Source organism: Nilaparvata lugens, chromosome 2 (genome assembly GCF_014356525.2).
Source record: "Nilaparvata lugens isolate BPH chromosome 2, ASM1435652v1, whole genome shotgun sequence".
Classification (NCBI taxonomy): domain Eukaryota; kingdom Metazoa; phylum Arthropoda; class Insecta; order Hemiptera; family Delphacidae; genus Nilaparvata; species Nilaparvata lugens.
This window is the reverse complement of record NC_052505.1, coordinates 68623243-68634454: the sequence shown is the minus strand read 5'-3', so window position 1 is coordinate 68634454 and position 11212 is coordinate 68623243. Positions and strand designations below refer to the sequence as shown.

General features: G+C 32.6%; 1 protein-coding gene across 1 annotated transcript; it reads left to right on the top strand.

Annotated features, from left to right (window-relative positions):
- Positions 1 to 408: 408 nt before the first annotated feature.
- Positions 409 to 5698, top strand: LOC120349674. Its single transcript, XM_039420172.1, has 5 exons — positions 409 to 427; positions 2408 to 2565; positions 2796 to 3048; positions 3817 to 3939; positions 5568 to 5698. The coding sequence occupies exons 1-5, from the start codon at positions 409 to 411 to the stop codon at positions 5573 to 5575; spliced, it is 561 nt and encodes a 186-aa protein (XP_039276106.1). The 3' UTR covers positions 5576 to 5698.
- Positions 5699 to 11212: the final 5514 nt, after the last annotated feature.

The following is an 11212-nucleotide window of genomic DNA, read 5'->3' as shown; positions in this document are numbered from 1 at the left end:
TATAGGAAAAGCATAAAAAACTTAAAAAAATAAAAAAGTAGAGCTGTTAGAAAAAACTTTATTCAAATCATATTTGAATTCAGCACATCAAATACATATATAATCAGCTCAAAATACTTCAAGCCCCTTATTTTCTAGCCCCAAAATCCATTGAAGAATTGCCGAATTGCTTGATCAAGATATTCAATTGATTGATGATAAAGTTCAATTATTGCACCTTGACATAGTGAATTTCGCACTCCCAGTAAAATACTGTTGTAAGTCAATTTTTATCATTTTTGAGTTATTGCCATCCTGACATTCAAAAATGATGTTAGTTTCTAGTATAAAACTGTCGTATGTCTTCTCTAGCTTGAAAACAAGATATTTGACATAATTCGTTATTTTATTTTCTGTAATTATAATCAGATGCCAGTAGAAGACTGTCGTAAGTATTTACTACAGTGTTGTACTGGAGATATCAACCAGAATGCATCAATTTGCCAGTAAAGTAGTTCGCAACTCAGTTACTACTACAGCTTTTGACTGGAATTTTGTATTGTTTTGTTGGCTACTCTGTAGCATTTCCTGTTGTCAGTTGAATTTGTTACTATTTTGAGGTTACAATTTCCATGCTTGAAAATTGTGTAATGTAGCCTACCTCTTGAATTAAATTGGAAAAAGTAATTCTAGTACGATTTAAGATTTTCATTTGCATAACTTTTTACTTTTGAATGTTTTTGCCAAGTCATGAGCAATTTCAGCCGTGGACATCAAATGCTGCTGAAACTGGGTATAAGGTAAGTCTTCAATAAATCAGTAGCCTATCATTTATTTATTGATTTATCAATGATGAATATAATCACTGAATGTCATTGAATGATTGGAAAGAAGAGATAGGCTTTGTAGCCCTTAATATTTCCTTTCAGATTTGTTTAAAATTTTTCAAAAAATAAGGTCTCATGCTGTTATTGCTTGCAAACATGGATATTTTGATACCAAATTGATAAACTAGGAATTTTGAATCCACAATGCTAATTCATGAAATATCATAAGACACATTTATAATTATGTTTGTAAAGAATGTATTATAATGAGTTACATAAATGGAATAATTATTATTCATTTTTCAGGTTAGATTGTGATGATGGCATAGGCCCACCAACTGATTGTGACAGCTTAAGAAGCATTGCCTTAGAAGAATGTGAAAGTGAATCTCTTGATAATCCAAAGGTTTCTTCTGTCCCAAACACTTTTTTATTCATGTTATCTCTCTGTTCTATGTATGTTATCTCTGTTCTATCTCACTATATCTCTCTGTTCTATCTCACTATTATTCTTCCCAAGTGATAGTAATCTGGCTCAAACATTTCAAAGTATGATTAGCCTATATTAAAATTTCATACCCTTCAAATTTCATCATTTGACAACAGTACAGATTTTACATGTTACAGATCACGAAGTATGCCAAGATGATAACTTGATTGATGACATCTCACCATTAGACTCCAGCAGTGTGTCATTCACAGCATTGTCAGAGTCAGAGCTAAATACTTGTATAGGTGAGTATTGAGCAAGAAAAGAAAAGAATATCAATCAGTAGGCCTACTTTCAAATAACAAAACAATTTCAATAATCAACATTGTGGCCTCATTTTTTGCAGCAAACTGATTTAAAATGAAAAACTAACTGGAAATTCAGTAGTTCTAAAAGTTTGAAGCCTATTCAAGCAGAAATTAATAGATGTTCATTTATCTATTCATTATAGGAATTAATTGAATTATATTCCATTCTCTTCAAAGTTCTACAAACCAACAGCTGTGATATAGAATGTATTTCTCTTTTTACAGATTTCATAGTTTGCCAAGATGAAAAATTGATTAATGATGCCACACCTCTAGGCTCCTGTTGTGTCATCTAAAGCTTTTTCAGAGTCAGAGCTGAATACTCCTAAAGGTGAGTAACGAAGTGGGCTAATATAATTTAGTTTACATAAAAAAAAGACAGCCATAATCAACAGTATCTTCTCATTGTTTACAGCAAGCTAAGTAAGTATCAGAAATGACAATAATGTCAGAAAACAGTTTTTTGTTAGTAACAATTTTATCTATTTATCCAAGGGCTCTTTAGAATGAATGGCTCATTATCATCCTATAAAATATATAAAAATCAAAGCACCCTTTAAATAATATATTCCATACGATTATTCAGCAGCCCTAATTGAGTATTTCAATTTCTCATTATCATCTTACAATCAAGCAACATTATAATAATGGAGTTGATTGAATTGAATAAGTATCAGAGAAGGAACTTTAATTGTTTAAAGTACAGTATGAAATGCATATAATTCATTGGATTATTCTTCATAGCGTACTCTTCAAAGCTTTACGAACCAATTATAATATAAAATTGATTTCTCTTGTTACAGATCATGAAGTATACCAAGTTGAGGACTTGGCAGATGACACTCCACCTCCAGGCGCCAGTGTGTCAGATGAAGATTGTGCTGATGACCCTGAAAAAGATCCTGATTACAACAACAACCTTGATGTATTATTCTCTTCAGACTCCTCAGGGACAAAAGAGGTGAGAGAAATTTCTGATTAAATCACAGTAATCATCTGCAAATGTTTTGTCAAGTTTGACTGGGTATTGCAATCTTATTTTCATATCGATTCTCATGATAACTATACTAATAAATTGTGTGGCATCATTGTTGTAGCAATAAATATGTAGGCCTGTAGATAATCAATATAGGAAAAATTTAGAGATTCTAAAGCTAAGATTCAAATTCATTGCTTGTCCTTTCATTCCAGATATCCGCGATTGATCCTACTACTGACACTCCATTTGCTGAAGATCTCTTGGACATGAACAAGATCTCTCGGGATGAACAAGCAATCAATGAAAGCAATATTGATAATGGAGAAGAATCACAATTTGTAGATACAAGCCATGAGGATCCCAGTATTAGCTTCAATAAAAATGCAACAGACTCGAGTGAAAGCTGCCAATTATTACCACAAACTTTTGAGGAACCAAGGGCTCAAGGAATTTCTGAGAACAAAGGTTGGTAGAAAAATAAAAATTAAGTTCTGATTTTAAGTTTACTAGTAAAGACAAGTATCTAGTATCAAGTAAAGACAATGATAAGCATTATCTGTAGGTATAACCGTGTAACTTGATAAGAGTGTGTATTATTGTGTTGGTGTATGCTAACTAAATTCAACTCTCAGCATTGATACCGGTACATTAAAACCATAGAATTCTCCCATACTTATTAGAAGCTCAAATGCCAATGTTTAAATATTATGATCTACAATGGTAGAAAAGGCACAAAGAGATTGTAAAGAGATTGAGGGAATAATTATACCAAGATGGCATTTCTTAGATCCAGGATAGAGCAGAGCGGATAGAGCAGATACCCACTAGAAGTGCAATAATCATTGATTTATTCACGAAATTAATTATAAATTCATTATTAACACAGAAACAAGAAGTCAAAAACGTCTTTTCTTCTTAATTCACAGATAGCCTGAAGGCTATGTTCACTCCTAAACTTGAATGATTCTAGTTTAGTAATTTAGTTTAGTTCAATTTTGTCCACTGAAGATGAAAAATGTTAAAAGATCAATTCAGATTTGAGAAGGTTGATATTGAATTGAAGATACAGACACCGAAAATAGGAGTTGAATCAATTGAAATAATTAATATTGCACTTTGAATTTTGAAACCAAAATCAAATGAAAATTCATGAAGCGACTACAGTTGGTAAAATTCACCATGTTTACTATTTTTCTTGATAGTATTTAAATTATTCCTGATTATTTTTTACAGATGAAAATGACGAGTTGAATCCAGGTAAAAATTGCAAGAAACGAGTTCGCAAACCAGACACATGGAAAGACAATTTGAAGAAGATGAAGAGGAACAGTGGACAGTCTTATACAACCAAAGGAGGTAAAATCATCAGTGCAAGAAAGATGAAGCCAGCCTGTAACAATTGTAGGATAAAATGTGCTAAGAATGTTCCAGAGGCTAGAAGAGTAACAATTTTTCACCACTTTTGGAAATTCGGTAATATCGATCGTCAAAGGGTCTTTATTGTAAAATGTATGTCACCTATATAGTCCAAATCAAAAAAGGAAGGTAGTATGCGGCAGAATAATTTCTCTTATCATTTCGAAGTTGACAATACCAAAGTCAAGGTATGTAAAAAGTACTTTCTGAATACTCTAGCTGTGTCAGAAAGGTACATCTACACAATCTGGCGTAAAAGGAATACTTCAGGTTTCGTAGAGGCAGATTCCAGGGGTAGACATGGCTCTCATCGAAAGATAGATGAAGAAATTAAAAATGACATGAGAGAGCACATTAGTTCATTTCCGGCAGTTCAATCTCATTATTTACGAGCGCAGACAAAGAGAAAAGTTATTGATGGAAATTTGTGTTTGTGAAATTTGAAAAAGTGTGAGGAGGAATGTCGAACAGCCGGTAAACAATATCTGTACGAGAATATATTCAATATAGGTTTTTTCAATCCCAAGAAAGACCAGTGCTCAGTGTGTGAGGGATTTAATAAAAGTGGCTTCACTCAGCATCTGTACTCTGTTGTAAGCAGTACAAAATGTAGTCACAGTATTTTGTTTTAATCATGGCTTTTATGCCAGCTTTAGGCTTGGTAGTATTTGGCTGTGGAACCATCTGTTCCAATAGGATGTTTTAGATTTTTTCCGCCTCAGTAAATGCTTTAATTGAGAAGAGAGGATATCAAATTTGTCACCTTACAATGGGAATTTTCCTCCTATAACCGCTACTAAAGGTATGTCATAGATTATAATATAGGTAATTAAGGAAATTATTATCGATGAAAACTTCATCAAAGTATTAAATTTATTGTGATAGATACATTTGAGTGTAAGTGTATTGTGATAGATTTATTAAGATAGTCCTTTTGATTTGAATTGAAGATGGTAATGGTAATTCAAACTGATAAATGTTGGAAGAAAACGAACGGTATATGTTTTGTAGAAATTTAGAGTACCTATTAGAAAGAATTGAGATTTTTTTGATTTTAAATTATTTTTGAAAAGGAAGATATTAACCTAAATTCAAATGACAGTATTTTGTGTAATAGATTTTATTTGTTTTGTTGATTCTAATGAAAAGCTTTCTGGATTCTTTAGGAAACACCTATCATGTAATTTATTTTTTCAACTACAATCTATATGTAATTTATGTAAGAGAGCAGACTGAAAAACTAACAACAATACTCGAAAGACCTTATTATGAAGTAATTCAATCAACTTGTGAATTATGTATTATAGAATACTATGTACTCATCTCTTTGTATAAAGGGCATGACCCTGATTACAAATAAATTCTTTTCTATTAAATCAAGTAGGTAATGTCTATTTGTGTTTTAAAGTAATAAGTATTGATTTGAGTTTTATATAAAAAAAACCTAAAGTAGGTTGACTTTATGATATAACTGAAGTTGAGTTAATTTGTATTATCCTAGTTTATTTTTTTATTCTAACAGCGGTCCAAGTATGGGTCCATCAATGTACGACTCCATCAATTTACAGGTCCATGAATGTCTCGTGAACATGTGAACATGAATGTGTGTCGATGCTGAGATGCCTCTGAATCGATGGCAGTCCTAGAAGCTTGGGGTATGCTGTCTCCTGTCCATCTGGACGTGTAGAGCTCAATCACCAAGCCTAGATTCAAATTGAAGAAACAGCTTTGAGGTAACTTTTTTTAAATTAAACAAATGTCCCAGGAACTCCGGATGTGGCAGAATGGGTTCTAGTGACTATAGACTTTCAAAAAGGGAAGGGGTGTAAAACATGAACCATTTAAATCAATTAAAACGTGCTGAATTGGACTCTTTTTGTTAAATCGTAACTTTGATTTGGGAATTAATAGATTACAAATTTTTATTTCATTTAAAAAGTAGATGTTCGGTTGTATCTTTACATTGAAATGTGAGGCCATATTTTCTCTGTAAGGATCCAGCTGGGAATTTCAGTTTTCTTTAAATTTTATTTTACTACATAAATTTATATTCTACTAAACTACTTACACTAAAAGTTGAATAAGTATATGAAATGTTTAAAGGTCCCTTATTGATAAATTAATGTTTTAAAATAATTTTGGTCTTAAAGTTGTAAAGGATCAAATGAAGTTTCAAGGACCCTAGCCTTTTGCTAAGTTTGTTTTGATATCACGCACATTTTTGAATAGTCTTCCTATGTAGAATTCTGTGATGTGATACTTTAGGAATATTTGTTTTTGCAGCTTTCAAAATATAATAATACAGAATAAATATTATCGGGGATTATTAATATTTGATAATATTTTGATAGTGTTTTAAAAGTTTCCAAGTGTGTTTTAAATGTGCTAAGAGTTTTCTGAATTTTATGTTGATCTTTTCTTAAAATATGTATTGTTATTTATGATTAACTTCTGAGAAATATCTATGATAATTTTCAATTCTTCTATCTGAAATTAGAGTCCTTCAAGCTTCTCATGATTCAATCTAAGATGTTTTCAATGTAAAGCAGACAGAGTAGGATACTATCAAATTAGCTATATCAGGGATAATTTTCTAAATTTAGTGATTCTATTTTCAGTTTTCATGATGTAACTTCATTTTGTTTTATTAACTGTTGAATTTAACTGTAAGAGGTGACAATATATTTTATATTTTCTCTCTATTTCGTTGTCTCTCTTGTCATTTCTGGATTCCCGTTCTCGAGCACTAGGTATGTTTATCAAGCATCCATTTTATTAAGTTATATTGTGTGTGCTTCTAAATTCTAAATTCCAAATTAAATTCATAGCACGGCCCAAAATATTGTTAAATAAATGCTAGTTTTCGAAATAGTAGTTAATTAGCTTCATGAAGGCACAACCTAGAACATTCTCAAGAGTAGAACCATCCTCATCCCTATGTTCAACACTATGTTGTACCTAGTCAATTCTGTCAGATTGCTGAAGTATGCGCTCATGCCAGCAACAAGAACCTAGGGGAAGCTGAAAGATTTTACTTTGTCAAGATTGGCAGAACCAATTTTTTGTGTCAAGATGCAACACAATCTATGAAATCCATGAAGATGAATTGTTTTTATCTCCAATTTCTGCATGAAACTTAGAATGACAGAAGACTCTACTGAACTTTCATGTTGATTTTAGCTCCTTTGATATACCTAGGGACTCAGTTTAATATTTGATTGTAAGTGCACTTCAAATTATTTGTCATAATTTCATTTTTTTAATGGAAGATTTCAATATTTTTTAAATAGAATTATTAAATATTGTTAAATAAATGCTAGTTGTCAAAATAGTGGTTAATTAACTTCATGAAGGTACAACCTAGAATATCCCGAAGTGGAACCATGCTCATCTCAAGGTACAACAACACTATGTTGTACCTAGTCAATTCTGTCAGATTGCTGAAGTACGCGCTCATGCCAGCAACAAGAACCTAGGGGAAGCTGAAAGATTTTACTTGCATCTGTCTGATATAGCAGACTATGAGCTGAGAGTGCAGGCTATGCTCTACAAAGAAGAGTTCCATGAACGATACAACATGTACCTTGGGATGATTGCAATGTTAGATTAATAATTTGATTATTCTCTGAATAGAAAAGATGACTTAAGCTCACATGTAATGTTTGTATAAGAAGATTGGAAATATAGCAGGCTTAGTCGTTTGATGAATAAAATCTAGTTTAGCTGATCCTAGTAAAAGTTAAACAACAAAGCAGAAGATCAATTTGGAATTGGTGAAAAAGAACAATGAAAAGGAACTACATCTACGAAAGAGTGAAGCATTCTACAAACGCCAAAGATTAGAAAAAATTAATTCCCAGAAAGACAATACTAAGGTTGCTATTGCAATGGATTTTCAAAAAAACTTGGATGTTCCAAATATCAGTACTAATGATGCCTACTACAGAAGAAAACTCTCTTTCTACATGTTTAACATTCATCAGTTGGCTGATTCTGAATATTTTTTTTTCACCTACCCTGAAACGTCAGGAAAAAAGGGTGCTGATGAAGTGTGTTCAATGTTATGGGACTACATTTTCAATCATTTAAATTCCAATGTTACAGAATTAACAATTTTCTGCGATTCATGTGGAGGACAAAACAAAAACTATACAGTTTTTAGAATGCTGCATTATATAGTGCATTTTGTAAAAAGATTTACTTCTATAAGTGTTGTTTTTCCTATTAGAGGACACTCATACCTAGAATGCGATAAAAATATAGGACTTATCAATCAAAAAAGCCTCATTGAGGTTCCACAACAGTGGAATGACATTGTGTGTAATTCACGAACAAGTCCAAAGCCATTGATTGTTGTCGAATGTTCAGATCAAACAATTTTCAAGGGCTGGACAACTTTTCTTTCTGACATTTATATTAAAAAATGTTCATTCAAGAGCAGACCTTTTCGTGAAATGAAAATTAATATTAATCATCCTCGCCTAATACTGCACCAAAGCTCTTACAATGGTGCCTTTGAACAATCAGTGGTAATTGCGGCCTAAGAGGAGACAGCTTTCTCTTCCAGAAGGCTAATTCAATTTGCCATCACTGTCATATTGTAGCCTTTTACCAATAAATAAAAATAAGTATAATGACCTGCAACATTTAAAAAATTTTGCTCTGAGACTGTGCAGAAATATTTTGACAAATTGCCCCATGTGTAGGAGTAACTTAATTATAAGGAGTTACTCACATCTCTCATCAACTTGTACTTTTTATTCACAAAATATTAACGAAAAATAATATATAAGTTACATTGAATGAACTCACCACTAGTGCTCAAATTTGTCTTTTTCTGGTCGTGCTACAAATAAATGAGCCCTTGATTGCAAAAGTGGTGTAAGTCAAATTTTGTCAATAATCTGGTTAATACCACCATTGAATAGCTTGTTATTCAAACTGTCTTGTGTAAAAGTGGTGTAAGTCTAGCATAACTTTATCGCCACTAGAGACCAGTACAAGTCCGCTGTAGCAAACTGTTTTCAAATAGACATTTGTCTAAAAGTCAAAAGTGGTGTAAGTCAGATTCAGAAAGCAGATTGTCATAATGTCATCAGAAAGCTCTATTTTGGACATGGATGACTCCGATTTTGATAAGAACTACGTACCAAATGATGATTCATCATCTTCAGACCCAGATGCAGGTAGATAAATATTCTAATTACTGTAATCAACACCGTTATGAGTAAAAAAATTTAATTAACAAAACTAACCTTACTTTTCAATAATACCTTTTGTGTATTTTATATGATAACAAAACATTACACTCAATGTGTGTGTCAAATATAGGCTATATTTATTATTGTAGATTAACTTCTATTCCAATAAGATTCTTCAATCATGAGCATGAATTAGAAATAACAGATAAAAAATTTAAATTAATAGGCTATGTTGTAGCTTCATCGACTTAATTACACCAGTTTTGCCCATAAAATTTCAAATGTTTTACTCTTATGCTAATTTCAAATTTTGAACTCTTATGCTTCCAGGGTCTGATGATAATACCAATGCAGAAACCAGCAGAGCCAGCAGAAGACCAGAGCCCAGCAGAAGCTGATAGCATTTCTGATGTTGATGTCAGTAGGCCTAAAAGAAGAAGAAATGAAACCAATTGGGTAAGAAATTTGAAGAAGACAAGAAGAAATTCGGGGATTGATGTTATATTTGAGGACATTCAGTGTTCATGTAGGAATAAATGCCACACAAAGATACCAGAAGAGGATCATTTTTGGACAATGGGAAATTTCTCTCAACAAAATACCTACATTTGTGGACTTGTTAAGAAAGTAGCTATTAAGCAAAGAAGACACCGTGATGGGAGTAAAGGGGACAAAAGTACGAATAAGTATTTTTTGAACATCAATAATGAGAGCATTCTTGTTTGCAAGCAGTATTTTTTGAACACATTTAAAATATCCGATGGGAGAATGTCCAGAGCATTGAAAAAAGAAAAAGAAGGACACGTAGGTCAGGATCTGAGAGGAAAAGAACAGAATGTAAATAAAACAAGTGCCATGAAAATAAAGCAAGTGAGAAAACATATTCTGAGCTTTCCATCATACACCAGTCATTATACCAGGCAGCATAACCCAAACTGACGATACTTGGATCCAGAACTAAATGTAAGGAAAATGTACAACCTCTACTTAGAAAATTGCAACACTATTACTTTAAATCCAGTGAGTGAGACAGTTTATAGAAAAAAATTCAATGAAGAGAACTTACATTTTCATGCACCTTGGAAGGATACCTGTCAACAGTGCGACAAGTTCAAATTTCAATTATTGGCCTCTGCTGAAGAGTCAGATAAAAACTCCATCAAGATACAACACGAGCTACATCTACGCAAGGCAGAAAAAGCGAGAGAGAGTATGAAAGATGATGTTTCAATAGCCGATCAAAACAAGGACTATGGTGTTATTTCATTTGATCTCCAAAAGGCCCTCCCATTTCCGACTTTAACAACGTCAGTTGCTTAGTATAAGAGGAACCTCTACTGCTACAATTTAGGAGTACACAATTTGAATACTGAAAAAGCTGAGATGTATGTTTGGGATGAGACCATTGCATCCCGGGGATCACAAGAAATAGCATCTTGCCTTAAAAAGTTTATAAATTTTGAAATAAGGGAAAGAAGTCATCTTATTGCCTACAGTGACAGCTGCACCGGGCAGAATCGTAATATAAAATTAGCTTTAACATGGATGAAAGTTGTATGGATAATGAGAATAATATTTCTGTCATTGACCATAAATTCCTAGTGTCTGGTCACTCTTTCATGAAAAAATGATTCCGACTTTGGAAATATTGAATCTGCAGCCAAAAATAAAACTCATTAAGTGCCATCTGACTGGATTGAAACCATTCAGAATTCTAGGAGAAAAAACAAGTTTAATGTTCATGTAATGAATCAAGATGAATTCAAGACTACAGTGCAGCTTGAAAAATCAATTATAAGAAAAAAGAAGAATGAAGAAGGCTTGCCAGTAAACTGGCTGAAAATTCAGTGGATGAGGTTCAGTAGTGACAGTCCATTAACCATGCTCTACAAAACCACCCTGGAAACTCAAAACACAGTTCAGTAAGATTGTATTTCCTGCAGCCAAAGACTTCAATAAGCAGCCTTTCTCAGCTATCAAGCAGAGGAGACTATTCAATGCTACCACACCAG

What these genes read in the sequence shown, in the direction of transcription:
- LOC120349674 (XM_039420172.1), top strand. An exon ending in ACTCCTCAGGGACAAAAGAG is followed by an intron (nt 2,566 to 2,795) that starts GTGAGAGAAATT and finishes CTTTCATTCCAG; the next exon opens with ATATCCGCGATTGATCCTAC. An exon ending in AGGAATTTCTGAGAACAAAG is followed by an intron (nt 3,049 to 3,816) that starts GTTGGTAGAAAA and finishes TATTTTTTACAG; the next exon opens with ATGAAAATGACGAGTTGAAT.